Raw genomic sequence first — 14,716 nt, forward strand, 5'->3', positions numbered from 1 at the left:
AATAGGTGTGGCGGTGATGCCGCCTGAGTCGAACCACCAAGAGTTCTACCACCTTCAACCTACACAAGAATATTTTATATTTCTATTGATACCTACGACAAGAATATTTTATATTTCTATTGATACCTACGACAAGAATATTTTATATTTCTATTGATACCTACTACAAGAATATTTTATATTTCTATTGATACCACTGATGGCTGAGTTCAAAAGCCTCATATGAAGGGTCTCTATTTTACTACACGTGCCAAAGAACAACATATCAGAACTACAAAAAAGATATGATTATTTTTGGTGTATTGAAACCACTCTAAATATCTTATTTTAAAAATTAGCATATCCTCTCTAATATTTCGTCATATTTCAACTAATTACCAATTATATTCGAAAGATACGAAGCTTTACCAGGCGATCTTTGTAATAGACTCCTTTGTACGGAACTCTAAAAACAAAGAGATTAACTTCATATTAGTCGTGTGCATTAACCCGACTGTGTGTGCTGCTTGGTCAGTGGCCTGTAATGAGATGAATTAGTTCAAACTAGATTTGCTTTGTCTTCAAGGCAAAGGAAACGCAATTTGAGACAAATGGTTAAAACATACGTGCATACTTCATAAACATATAGATACAAACACATTCACGCCTAACAACATTAGTGCAGTCTTCATCAAATTAGGACTAGTTAGAGATGATTAAAAATTAAGCTACGACGCTATCCACGCAAGTTTTAATACATTGACATGAATATGTCTAACAGAGTATTGTAAATATGCATCTCAATTTTGAAATTAAAAAGTTTGGAAAACCCAAAAGTGCACGACTCATAATGCTCATTTAATTATGAAATATAAAAAAAAAAAAAAAAAAAACTTAAGTCGTTCAAAATTAATTGCCGAAAAAACAGCTGTAGGAAGAAGGTACTGCACAAGCGCCCCTGGTGGAATAAATGTACATAATATCTATAGATATACATACAGTCTTGTAGTTTTCGTTTTTTATTAATTGCAATTAAACGACACTGAATTAATTAATCATTCGCATTCAGTGACCTACAATCGTCGATAAGAATTTTTTTAAATTTTTTTTAACTTAAATGATGAATTTTTTCACAAGTTACAATGTTTTCAGGTTTCACACATGACGGACAGGAAAATTTTTTGACCTATTTTGGTGTTTTTTTCCAATTCTATTGCAGTAAATCAATTTTTAAAAAGTATGGAATTAATCTCCATTAAATTATCTCGACAATAGTATGCAAAATATCTTGATTCCGTGAACTATCAAGGCTATAATAATAAAAATAGCCACCAAAATGAAGCGAAAAAAATTTTTCGATCGTAAAGCACTCTTTGATGCTTCGCATCATGAGTCGTACAATAAAATACATTTTTAGGAAGTTGATTCAAGTTGAATGTCAACATCTCCAACCGCTTTCAAGGGTGTTTCGCTAGGGAGAAGAAGCGGCGCAAGAACCTCCATATTCATTTTACAAAATTTAATTTCACTGGTTGAAAATAAGTTAAATATGCTGAAAATAAATATTTCTTACTCTTATTATTAACGAGCGATAGTAATCACTCAGAACAAACGTGAATATTGAGTGAACAAATAATCCTCTAACAATCTATTTGTATGTAATAGATCAGATCCTCTAAGCTGAGCAACAGAAATGCAAGGCGCAGTTACAAAACCCGGTAGTGCAATGTATTTTTAGTTCCATCAATCTATTACAGTAGGTACATCGCTGACGTTATTGTATGATTTATTAAATGTAGTATGTATTTCTAGGATGACTCCTGTAACGACTAAATTACCTCCCGACCAAAATTAGCCGTGTTCTGGAGTTACAATTGGAAAATTATCCAATTGCATTTTGCTTCCCGTGAAGAATGTACTAGTAGCAAAAAAAATGTTTATATTTTTTATTAATCTTGATGAAGTTACTATTTCACTCTAAAATTTTGAATTACACATATCATAAAATATTTACATACCATACCTAATAACTAGCATTTTTTGTTTCTTATAGCAATCCTATATCATCAAAATTAAATAAAAGTAACCTTCGTAAACCAAATTAAATGAGTTAATTCATTTTGGTCAAGTGTGATCTGTCTCATCGTTTAACAATCCTAGATCTATGTCATTGACGTTAAAATTAGTTGATTTTATTATCATGCATTCCATTTACTTAAAAATACCGAATCTTTTTCAATACAAAAGTATAAATAATAATACAATACTTTTATTTTAAAAAATGAGAGTACACACATGTATTTCATAAAAATATATAAAACCTTCAATAGTGAAATAAAAAATGAACTGACTGTACGTGAATATACAAGTACATTGAAGATTATTCCCATTAAAGCGACCCCAGGATCTCAATTGAACGGAGAGAAACAGAGACACGTTGAGGTACATAAATGCGTCTTTACTATAACTTTATTTAGTTTGTCATAGCATATGCGTATGTTATGACGTTATGAAATTGTGCTCAAAAATGTTTTTGTATTTATTGTTCCTGGGAAGTGCTCTTTCTGCACCCGGGGATGAGTTTCGTGGTTTTACCAATGAGGAAGGTAGGTTAATCACTATTAAAGTTTTACCGTCTTCAGTATTAGCAATAAATTCATAAGTTCGTTCATTTAATTCAGTCAAAACTTACTTATTATATTTGTGAAAGACATCGTCCTTAATACCTGACACTCCTGCTGGAAATATTGTGAAATTTTTAAATCATACTTATCTATTATCAAAGTCTCTCTTCACTAGCACGTTTCTATTGTTTTCTAACCGACGGCTGCTTATAATGAAAATTAAATACTGCTGAATTGAATTTAATAATACCAGAGTATTTTGGAGTTTCTGTTCGCGCTGTTGAATATGTAATGAATTGTTACATGCTTAATTATATTATGTTAACTTTCCAGCAATATCGTTCACCGATGAAGCTCATGTTAGATATATAGTTCCTGGATATTCATCACTGAAGATGCAAAATCAAGCTAAATTTGGCAATTACTTACCAGATTTATCAAACACGGTATTATAAAGTATTATTATGCATGTCATTGGCTGCGTTTGCTCAAAATTAGCAAATTAATAGTGAAAATAATCTTATTTTTTAATCTTAAATAAGATACTATATTGCTACCATACTGGATTTTACTAAATAGGAAATTAATAAATTGTTGTTAAAATAATAAGTATTACGTAACTAAAATGACGGTGGGATGTTTTTTGTCATATGTTAGATGTTTTCAAACCTTCATTTTGACTGTATACGTCGTTCTAGTTCCATTAAGGATCATTTAATTTAGTGTTGAATTTTACAGAACAAAATTGACTACAGGCGTCTCAATAAGCTCATAGAAGAAGGTCATATAATCAAGCAACTCACATTTAACATATATGACGACAATATGAGAAATGCTGCAATTTCCTTATTTCGTTTACTGAACGACTATGACGATAATGATTTCATGAAGCTACGGGAATGGGCTATTGAAAACGTCAACACTCACATGTTTGACTACGTATGGCGTTTAATTAATTTGTATAAAAATGATATAACAATTAAGGAACAAGAACCTCCTTTTGTCACAAAACCTAACTATTTCATAAATACCGAAACGATCAGAAAAGCTCTTCAACTGAAACTCAAAGATGGACAATTTAGCAGTCTAGAAGGAAAAGTAAATCAATACTTCAAGATAAATGATAATATTGCTATCAATACAAACTATTCTGGATGGAATTTACCTAGCAATGGTTGTGAAGAACAACTTGACTATTTTAGAGAAGACATTGCACTCAACAGTTATAATTATGGAGTGCATTTCATGCATCCGTTTTGGATGAGTAATGATGAATTAGACGTATTCAACGGTAGACACGCTGAACATTATTATTACATCCATCAGCAGCTCTTAGCTAGATACAATTTAGAAAAACAACATTTGAAAGAGAAAAATGTCAGCATGACTCCAAATTGTGTGAGCGATTACAATCCTTACTTGACGTACGATAATGGCCTTCCATTTCCTATAAGATCTTCAGTGCTGGGTGATTGGAATGACAACCAAGCTCGTATTAAATCTATAGATATTGCGATTAAGGAATGTATTTCTAGGGGAGTGATATTTATGGTAAGCATAAACTTATATACATATTATGTACACATGAATACTGTATGTAATACTTTTTACGTAACTCTTGTTTTATTTTTAAAGGAGAATGGAACTAAGATATCAATGACTGAAGACAACTATGTAGATCTTCTAACAAAACTCATACGAGCAAATTTTGATGGAGTTAGAAATGCTAAAATGATTAAATCTGTTTTTGGTTATGGTGGCAATGGCTACACAATTGAAGGGTAAGAAGATTATATTTTGTACAATATTCATATTTTGTGACAAAGTGTAACAAATATATTGTGTTAATTTTACTTTTAATATCTTTAATAATAACTTTGTAAGATAATAGTTATATCGGTCATAATATGTATTAAATAAACTTATATTTTTCAGCTACAACCCTGCACCTTCATTGCTTCATCACCCAGAAACATCTCTCCGGGATCCAATTTATTGGTATCTGATTCAGTTTCTTCTCAATTACTTTACTGAATATTCTACCTCTCTAAAACCATTCGACCTATCACCACATCTGACGACTGAATTCAAGATAATTGAAAGCGATTTTACAAAGATTACAACATATTTTGATTATTACCAAGTGAATATAAATAAAGCAATTGAAGACGAACAATTTAATTATAAAGGAACACCATTAACTTTCACCGCAAGACAGAAGAGACTCAAACATTTGCCTTTCACTTTAAACTTTACCGTGGAATCTAAAACTACTAGAAACTCTATTGTAAGGTTATTCCTGGGACCACCGTGTAGTGAAGCAAATTGTTGGAATCAGTCACACAGATTCTTTGAACTAGACTCTTTTATGTATGGACTTGTTGAGGGCATAAATATTATATCTTGGTCTCCTGAAACATCACCGAGATTCTCTTTTGACGACTATTTTAATTTGGAATTAAAAACAACAAAGAAAAACAAGTTCAACTTATTCAAGTTTCCAGAAAATATGCTGATTCCGCGTGGTTCTGAAAACGGCATGCATCTGACTTTGTTTATAATGATTACACCTGCTGATAATATTAGTCAAACTGATTTTATCGTAGACAGAATTATGTACAGACATTTCTCCAACGAAGTGGATACTAAACCACTTGGATTTCCATTCCATAGAAAAGTTAACTTTCCTGAAGGGGCCGATTATAACAATTGTAATTTTTTCAACATTACTATCTTCCATAAGAAAGGTACTGTTGATAACAGTGGCTTTTTCTCTCCCCATTTGTATTAGTTAATTTATTAAAAGTAGATGATATTATGTAGTTAAATTAGAATTGATGTATTTCAATGCGAAATGTTAATTTGATATTTGTTATTTTTTAATAAAATGTATATTAAATATTTTATTTATCGATATTTCTTATAACGTAACACATTTTCTTATAATATTTTCTTGACTGACACAAATAACTATTAAATTATATACTGAATTTTACTTCAAATCAATGAAATGTAATAATTTCTATTTACTCTTATATAAATACCTGTTGTGCATGAAGTATTGAGGGTATAAATATTTATAAACCAAAGAAATATTATATTAATAAATATTTATTTTGCTTCATGTTATACATTGACATTCTAAAATAGATACTATACATTATACAGTGGCATTTGATCGCTCTTTACTTAATGCTTATTAACTTCATTTTGATGAGAAATGTAAGTATAATCATTGTATTTATAGATGTGGTCTTGACCTTCATAGAAGATCTTTACGTCCTCGTAGAACATATTCGGTTGCCTAAAGTGAGGCTCATAAATCGGACGGTCAAATGGATAGCCCAAAGGTTTGTTGTCAGTGAAGTAATCCCTGGCGTAATCTTGTTTCTCCGTCGGTGGCACATATGGGTAGACCACAACGAACAGCTGGTATGGGAAACCATCCTTGGTACCTCTTGGCAACATAAGCCTTCTGGGCATGTAATCATGCTTCTTGGACATGTCGATGGGGATTTTACCTTCTTCAACATACTTCATAACCTCAAGTACCGGCAGGGAGTCTTCCTTGTAGATGTAGAAGTCAGTAGAGGCACGTTCAATCTTGTTCTGACCAGGAGTAAGCTTATGTACAGACCAGTCAAGTTCGACGAAGTACTTCCAGCTTTCCTCGATGCTAATGGGGTAACCATTGCTGTCATATTTAGGTCCCAAGAACAGTTTGACTACGGCTTCACCTTCAATATCAGATTTGACGTCAACAGTAACAGTGAAAGTTTTGTGGTTCAGACGTGGTTGACGGATCTTGTATATTGGGAATTTGTTAGATTTGTATTCATCCACCGTGTAGTAGATACCGTTCGACACGTCAAAGTCGAAGTAATCGAAGTAGGTCACCATTTTATCAACATGTACATTATTGATCTTCACTCCTGTGTAATGAAGTTCCTCGTAAGGATGAGGTGTAACATATTGTTTGTATTCATAAATGTAGGTCATAATCTTATTGTAAATCTGGTAGAAGAGAGGATCGCGCAACGAAGTTTGGTAGAAGCTGAGAGCAGTTGATTGGAACATGTACCTGTAAGATAAATAAATTAAAATTAGTGACTTTACCTTAAAAACTGTAGGCTCAGAATGTTTTTATTACGGTATCTTATTAAGTACGTACTTATCAACTGGTTCACTGGCAGCGCCTAAAACGTGACGGGCTGTAACTTCGTATGAATGATGGTACTTCTTAGGATGGACCTTGTAAATGTCATAGTTCGCTTGCCAATAATCACCAACAAAGTTGATAGACTTGTAGTCACGGAAATCTACATCTTGATTATACTGAAAGGAAAGAACAAAATATTAATATTTGATTTTCATAATATAAATTTATTATTGTATATCACTTTTAAATATTATATCTAATAACAGCAGTGTTAGCTGCTGCTGTGTTCCGTTTTTAAGGGTGTGGTAAGAGAGACAGACTTTTCCGAGGCGTTCCAACTTAGTCCTCAGGGGTAGCAGCGCATCTGTGGCCGACCTCAGATAGGAATATCTGATCGTATCTGGGGTTGATTACAGATTTTCATGGGCGGTACTAGCCACTTACCATCAGGTGGACTGCATGCTCGTCTGCTACTGATATATTATAAAAAAAAATCTATAAATGAAATTGGTAGAATAAGAGTAATTTATGGGAGGCATTTTAACTAAGTCCTCAGGAGTAGCAATGAATTTGTGCTCGACCTCAGGTAATACTCTAGTCTTATCTATGCTGTATTACGTATTTCCGTGGGCGGCAATATTCACTTACCTATTCTTCTATAATATAAGAAATAAGTTTTTACTTACTGCCTTGAAGTGACTCTTTTCAAGATACTGGATGAAAGTCTTCTCATACGTGTCTAAGAACTGTAACTCGTTGATGTGCTTTTTGTATGGGATTTGGTAGTCATTAGGCCTTTGTGCTAATGGATAATGGTAAACTAATGGAGGATAGTACCCAGTCTTAATCGGATACCTCCAAGAGAATTCAGGGATTTCACCCAATCCATTGGAAAGACGCTCCAGGTAGTAGCGGGCCAAGAGTTGCTGATAGAAGTAGTAGTAAGCCTCTCCACGACGCTCCTTCATTACTGGGTATTCGTCGCCGTCCATCCAGAATGGGAAGTAGGCATGGAAGTAGTAGTAGTAAGCGTTTAATCCAACATCTTCAGTGAAGTACGAAAGTTTGTATTCGTCATTGGGGTAACTAAGAGCATCAGAGTAGTTAGCGTAAAATACGTAAGCGTTAGATTCTTCAATAACACCATGTCGGCGAGCATTCTCTTTGTCGAAAAGACTGTTCTGCATTCTTGCGCGGAAAATTTTAAACCACTCTGGTGAGTTGACAAAGAATTGGGGATAAAGTTCATATGGTGCTGGAAGAACGATGCCCTGTGTATCTGGGCGGTGGATCACGGCAATGTAGTAAGCGTATAAGAATGTGCCTTCATTCATATAGACGCGGGCAGCTGCAGCAGTTTTGTAGAAGGTTTCGAAGTCCTTAGCATAGAAGAACAGGTGGAACAGAGCAATTGCTTCCTGCTTGTGCTTCTCATAGAAGATGGTGAACGGATAGTTCCTGGGAAGGAATCCAGTCTTCTTTAATGTAAAGAACTCTTCTACGGCCTTTTTGTTCTGTAAATTAAATATTAGTGTAAAATTATAATTTCTTTACTAACATTACACAACATAAGCAAATAATGGGTTGCTGAAAATCGACATCTCAACCTAAGAATGCAATACTCGACTCCTAGGCTGTCTATTCTTTTTTAATTATTTGCGTAAGTATTATAAATTTATTATTATGGGCTTTAGCGGTAAAGGTAAAAATCGTAAGTGAAGCTTCTTTATTTTATGAGGATTAGGTATCTGAAATCTACCAATCCACGATTAGCCAATGTGGTAATCTATATTCCTATCATTCTGAAAGGAGACCCGTGCGCAATAGTGGCAGTTATGAATTAATGATAGTACATTTAGTGTACCTGCTTAAATAAAAGTTGGCTTTTATGATCTCTTATTGCTACACTGAACTATTGCGTACTTTAATAAACTCAGCAACCGAAGCCCCAGTACAAGTGATTATATTTTAACCCCCGACGTAAAAAGAGCGGTATTATAAAGTTTAATGTGTGTATGTGTGACTCTGTGTATCTATTTGTATTCTCTCAAAGGGGTGGACGGATTTAAATGCGGTTTTTATTTCAAATCGTGTGTAATCGCGAGTGTTACGAGCTATGCTTGAAAAGAACTTGATCAGCCATTTGAAGATTATCAGCTTTTTTCATGTAAATCCGGGAATATCGTTCGCATGAAATGATTTTTAAAACGCTTATCTAGTTCCTTTAAACATTTCTTGTATATATAATCTGAATCTAGTAAAGGGTTTAAACGATTTTCATAAAATTTAATATTAAGGAGGTTTTTGGGACGATAAATTAATCAAGCTAGGTTTCATCTTTAGAAAACGTCATTTTACATTTTTAAACAAATACCGAGCAAATATAGGTCATCCATGTGCTATGTACCTAATTACTTACGGTATAATTGTCAATGTGAGCTTCAACGTCATACTCCGTGGCAATTTTGTAATATTCTGCATTGTGGTCTACTTGCGTAGGAACGTGGAAGAGAGAGAAGACTTTTTTCTGTTTCAGCACAAAATCGGCATCAACTGAAAACAATTAATTATATATGTAACTATTTACTCTAACGATAAATCAAATTACTGTAGTGTCATTTTATAAATGTAATAATTTTCAAATAGAACTTTGAGTTGACATGTCTTTCTTTTAGGAGACCTTTCAATTTGGTCCTCAAGGGATCCTACACGTCAATACGACTTCAGGTAGGACTTCAGTGCTATCTGGGGTTATATACAAACGTCCACTGGGCGGCAGTGACCTCTTAGAATCAGGTGGACTGCACGCTCCTTTACAATTTTATTATGAAACTAGTAGTGCCCGCGGCTTCGCCCGCGTTTTAATAAAAGTAACATGACATACGTATAACTGAAAATTTGCGCCACTGTCGAAAATTAGTTGTACCAATTCAGAAACCTTCAGAACCTCAGAAAGCTCATACACAAAAACCTTAACTAACAAGGACTAAATTGTGAATCTAAACCATTCTCAAGTCCCCTTGAACACACACAACAAATTTTATCAAAATCAGTCCAATCGTTTAGGAGGAGTTCAGTGACATACACACGCACATAAGAAATATATATATAAAGATATACATACATACACAGGACACTATACCAAGCACCAGCGCTAAGACTGTGCTCATCTTTATCTCCGGACAGTATACCTTCATCAACCCACACACAACTAGTAACCTATCTGTGGTTGACCCAAAATAAGTTTCCAATGCCGTTACAAATGTCTATGGCAGTGGTCGTTAACCATCAGGTGGTTACACACTTCACACTCGTCATCTCTATCTTCATCATCAGCTCATCATCTACTATATACATAAAAAATGAATGTTTGTCCGTATGTCCTTTATATAATCGTAAACTATGTATATGATCTTATGCAAAGTTGTTATGCATGAGCTCACGAAGGTTTATGAGTTGGTACGACCAATTTTCGACAGATGGTGCCACTGTCATTGCAAAGAATGTACAAATTTTCAGTTATATGTGTGTCATGTATTTTTTTTTTTGAAACGCGTTCGAAGCCGCGGGCGTTACTAGTTATAAATATAAAAAATATGACAGCATTCCGAAATGGAGATTTATAATTTCAGAACTCACCCATTTCCGATGTCATTATAAAAAAAAAAGATGTTTAAACTCACCAGTCTTAGTTTGATATGTGTGCGTGTGGGGCACCGCCGTAGCGAGCGCCACGAGGCCGGCCAGCACCAAGACAGCCCTCATCTTCACCTCCGGACAGTAACTGTACATCTATCAACCCCGCCCTCACTTTTATACAATCCTTATCACCTTATCAGTCTTCTGGAAGATTTACAGCTATAGGTATATTTTGAAATTTCTCTGTATCAACGTTTTTGACCTTTCACACAATTAAAAATGTTTTTAGTGGTCTAATTGATCAACATAAATTATCTAGCCTATCAACGTGTTATCTCCTACCTCATTAAAAAGTTTAAACAAACAAACGGGATTATTATTTAGTAGACTTTGTAGGTGATATAACTTATCGAGGTTTGATAACGGTGGCAACTGCCTACCTGTTTTTAACTTATTTATTTGCGAATAATAAATATACCTACTTAAGGTCCGAGAAAATTTGAGTAATTTATTAGTTACAAAATACAAACTTCACAATATTTATTGCCTTATTATTTTGATAAATTGAAAAATATATAATACTGGTAGTAATATTTAAATAAATAAAACTATTAATTCATCAATTAACAATACACAAACACAATATTTAGTTATAAGAAACAATTCAATAATTCGTACATATTATAATAAATATATATATATATATATATTAAAAATATATTTAAAAATATAATTATTTAATTAATTATAATAACAAGCTTTTTAAGGTTCCATACCAAAGCGTAAAAAGTTTTAAGAACAAGCTTTTTAAAATTCCGTACCAAAACGTAAAAAGTTATAATAACAATCTTTTTAAGGTTCTGTAGCAAAGCGTAAAAAGTTTTAAGAACAAGCTTTTTAAGGTTCCGTACCAAAGCGTAAAAGTTTCAATAACAAGCTTTTTAATGTTCCGTACCAAAGCGTAAAAAGTCTAAATAACAAGCTTTTTAAAGTTCCGTACCAAAGCATATAAAGTTTTAATAACAAGCTTGTAAGGTCCCGTACCAAAACGTGTATCTACACACTAGATTTTTTTCCATACTATGCAGTATAATGATAAAAAAATTTAAATATCAATTTAGGGGTGATCCCATAAAATAAAGCGGTATTTTTAAACCGTAATACGAGTAGATAGTAAGTGTATGTATAATACCTAGTTTAAGAGCTACTCTAATAAGTAATAACAAACGAACAATACGAAGGAATAACAAACAAAAAAGCAGTAATAGCCTAGTGATTAAGGAACTCGGCCTCTTGATCGAGGGGCCCGAGTTTCAAATCCCGAGCACGCACCTCAGACTTTTCAAAAGATATGTGCGTATTAGTAATTAATTATCACTCACCTTAATGGTGAATGAAAACACGTGAGGAAACCCGCACAGTTACCTGAGAAATCTTAAAAAAAAGTTTTTGAAGGTGTGTGAAGCCTGCCAAATCGCACTTGGCCAGCGCGGTGGACTATGGCCTAATCCTTCACATTCTTAGAGAAAACCCATGCCCAATAGTGGGACAGTAATGGTTTTATAATGATAATGATGATGATGATAATGATGATGATGATGATAATAAAAAACACTCTAAAAAAATTTTAAAAATATACAGCGATAAATATTTAATGGTGGTTCGAAACAGACGGGAGATAGTACGAATACTTCCCAGAATTTGATCCTTATAAGCGACACTATCAGATAGCGGAATAATATAGAGGGTGTATTTTTTTCAAAATGAACTCGTTCGATTCCCGGCTAAGGAAAAAGTTATTTTAAAAAACTAATGATTCAGTTTTAGTTTTTATCAAAATCGGCCTCGTAACTTTCAGCATTTTTCGCCAATCCTTATAGTTTCGGATTTGGCCCTGAAGGCCTTGAAAAATTCACCCCGTATATTCCTAATTGAGATTAGCCATAGATACACCCCTGAGGACTAAGCTGGAACGCATACTGTATATATATATGTACGAGTATAATGATTAACAACTTATTTCTGCCCAATAAAAATAGTGTTAGGGGCTGCTGTGGTCTGGTTGGAAGGGTATGATAAAGGAGACATACTTTCAGTAGTCAGGTAGGTACTCAAATCACTACTCAGGTAGGAATTCAATCTTATCTGAGGTTGATTACAGATGTCAATGCATTGATGGATCAAGCAGGAATATAAGAATTTCGCTTTAAGTCTTGTACGTCCTGTAAAATCACAAGTGAAATTACTTGGAATTATCGAAATGATTTTAGTCGGTGTGACCGCATCCATATGCGATATTAGCACGTACTAATCAATCCTATGTTAAAACAAAACGTTTTGTATCAATGCTGGACACTTGTCATTGCTACACCTGGATTTAGTTGGAACCTTGGAACGGAATTAATACGGCCGATATTATGCTTAAAGAGGTATGGCAGTATAATCATTAGGTTAGTCTGTACGAAGAAATAAAGGACGAAATCCTTATATGATCATTAACATTAACAATCCTATCAGGGTCCGGAGACAGACACATGTCTCTCCGTGCGTCTGTCACAGCCAAATGCACCTAAACCTAAACAACTGGACCAAACGAGCTGAAATTTGGTGTTCATAGTAAATGAAAACCGTTAAGAAGGCTACGTTCTTAAAAGAAAACTCATAAACTTACATTATCCGTTAGTTTTGGGAACTGAGCGTCGAGGAAAGAATCGAAAAGACTACTTACGCGACCGGATTAATAATTTAATTTAATTTTTTCACAAACTTGTAACAAAATATATATGACAGGTAGAGTCACTTTCCGCGATGGGGGTGAACTGTTCCCATGGCGGACGACCACTTGCACAAGCGACGCGCCTCGTCAGCGTTGACCGTTCCGCGAAGGCACGATGCAGCATAAGCACCGTGTAGGGCTGCACGATGCAGCCTTAACGTGTAGGGCTGTCCTTTACACGTAACTAGTTGGTAAAAGTGTTTTCCTACACATTACTTATAGAAGAAATGTTTATATAGTGTTAATTTTGTATGGAACCCTATTCCACGTGGGATAACTCGCTACTTCCCCTACATTTTTCTCCTTAATGGACCCACTCAATTAATCTGAGCATTTAACAAAATATCTGACTAACTGTCTAGTGTCTACAGTTTTATTTAGTAGCACATTGTAGCGCACCTACGTTGATAGTTATACCACAGTATAACTATCAACTATCAGGATCAGTAGGACTACCATGAGTTTACAAAAGTATTACTCGCTAGCGACTGCGTAAAATAAATGTATGAAAAATTGTACAGCGCCTCTGGTGGTTACTCATAGAACTAAAATCCGTAGTGACGTAACTCGATACGTAAAAAACCTATCGAAATCAAATCGCTAGCGAATGTCATTATGATCTATTGCCATACAAATTCGGTCCCATGAGTCATTAATTTGACAGATGTTGTCAAGAAATACCGTAACGATAGTTATGTTATTCACTAGCAAAATGACAATAGTTTTCTATTAACCATTTCTATAGTGGCGTTTCTATGCCAACTCATGGTAATGCTACAGGATCTATACAGTATTTTAACTCGGCCCTGTCCTTGAATCATATACCTACAGGAGCGCTGGGCAAGGTTACGCGTTAGGGCTGCCCGCCTATAATATTTTAATTACATCTGCATACTGGACTTTCTTTTTAATTTTTTTATTGTAAATGTTGTATTTATTATTTAAACAAATTAATATTATGGTAAATTATATAGGAAGTGTAGAATGAAAATGCTTGTTATGTTTTTTTAAATTGTATATATTACGTAATAAAAAAGTATTCTTATAATTGGGTACTTGACAGTTATATCAATAAAATATAAAATATGTTCAGTATGATAGCTTAAAAGTAAACATAAATTATGCAATAAATAGTTTAATTTTAATACATTCTAAGTATTTTAATTTTCATAAAAGAAATTTTCATATTTTTATCTGTAGATTGCAAATTCCAAAACGGCGAAGGTGCTGCTTCAAATGTCATGTGACGTCACCTCACTAATACAAAACCCGACAAATAATAATTAATTCATTTGCTGTTACAACTTCATTTTACTTTTTATTAAGATAGTGAAAATAATATTTATTGTGAATTTAAAAAATCGTTTTGAACTGTTCAGTAGATTAGTTGTTTACATTGCATTTATAATCGCAACAATACTAGTCTCCTTAAATAATGCAGTCGTTAAAATTTAGTAAATAATTTGGTGTCTTATTAAGTATTTTGTACAATTTACTGTTAATATTTATTAACTGAAAAATATTTACAATTATAATTAA

At 33.7% G+C, this 14,716-nt stretch overlaps 2 protein-coding genes across 3 annotated transcripts; one reads left to right on the forward strand and one right to left on the reverse strand.

The window, feature by feature from the left end:
* The first annotated feature begins 2,391 nt into the window (after positions 1-2,391).
* On the forward strand, positions 2,392-5,509 carry LOC140753984 (arylphorin subunit alpha). Of its 2 annotated transcripts, XM_073088877.1 has the most exons (5): positions 2,394-2,585; positions 2,937-3,049; positions 3,342-4,154; positions 4,239-4,384; positions 4,539-5,509. In XM_073088877.1, the coding sequence occupies exons 1-5, from the start codon at positions 2,489-2,491 to the stop codon at positions 5,392-5,394; spliced, it is 2,025 nt and encodes a 674-aa protein (XP_072944978.1). In that variant the 5' UTR covers positions 2,394-2,488; the 3' UTR covers positions 5,395-5,509. The 2 variants fall into 2 exon arrangements, with proteins under 2 accessions (XP_072944979.1, XP_072944978.1); XM_073088878.1 differs by lacking the exon at positions 2,937-3,049 and having other exon boundaries at positions 2,392-2,585.
* Positions 5,510-5,696: 187 nt separating this feature from the next.
* LOC140753983 (arylphorin subunit alpha-like) lies at positions 5,697-10,605 on the reverse strand. Its single transcript, XM_073088876.1, has 5 exons — positions 10,446-10,605; positions 9,182-9,315; positions 7,449-8,276; positions 6,775-6,938; positions 5,697-6,684 (listed from the first exon to the last, which is right to left on the reverse strand). The coding sequence occupies exons 1-5, from the start codon at positions 10,552-10,554 to the stop codon at positions 5,793-5,795; spliced, it is 2,127 nt and encodes a 708-aa protein (XP_072944977.1). The 5' UTR covers positions 10,555-10,605; the 3' UTR covers positions 5,697-5,792.
* Positions 10,606-14,716: the final 4,111 nt, after the last annotated feature.

The sequence above is a fragment of the Epargyreus clarus genome, unplaced genomic scaffold (assembly GCF_041222505.1).
Source record: "Epargyreus clarus isolate Ecla_fem2 unplaced genomic scaffold, WU_Ecla_fem_2.2 ptg000027l, whole genome shotgun sequence".
Taxonomy (NCBI): domain Eukaryota; kingdom Metazoa; phylum Arthropoda; class Insecta; order Lepidoptera; family Hesperiidae; genus Epargyreus; species Epargyreus clarus.

What these genes read in the sequence shown, in the direction of transcription:
- LOC140753983 (XM_073088876.1), bottom strand. Translation starts at nt 10,554, where the DNA reads ATGTACAGTTACTGTCCGGAGGTGAAGATGAGGGCTGTCTTGGTGCTG. An exon ending in CACATATCAAACTAAGACTG is followed by an intron (nt 9,316 to 10,445) that starts GTGAGTTTAAAC and finishes AATTGTTTTCAG; the next exon opens with TTGATGCCGATTTTGTGCTG. An exon ending in CTCACATTGACAATTATACC is followed by an intron (nt 8,277 to 9,181) that starts GTAAGTAATTAG and finishes TTTAATTTACAG; the next exon opens with AACAAAAAGGCCGTAGAAGA.
- LOC140753984 (XM_073088877.1), top strand. Translation starts at nt 2,489, where the DNA reads ATGAAATTGTGCTCAAAAATGTTTTTGTATTTATTGTTCCTGGGAAGT. An exon ending in TGGTTTTACCAATGAGGAAG is followed by an intron (nt 2,586 to 2,936) that starts GTAGGTTAATCA and finishes TTAACTTTCCAG; the next exon opens with CAATATCGTTCACCGATGAA. An exon ending in CTAGGGGAGTGATATTTATG is followed by an intron (nt 4,155 to 4,238) that starts GTAAGCATAAAC and finishes TTATTTTTAAAG; the next exon opens with GAGAATGGAACTAAGATATC.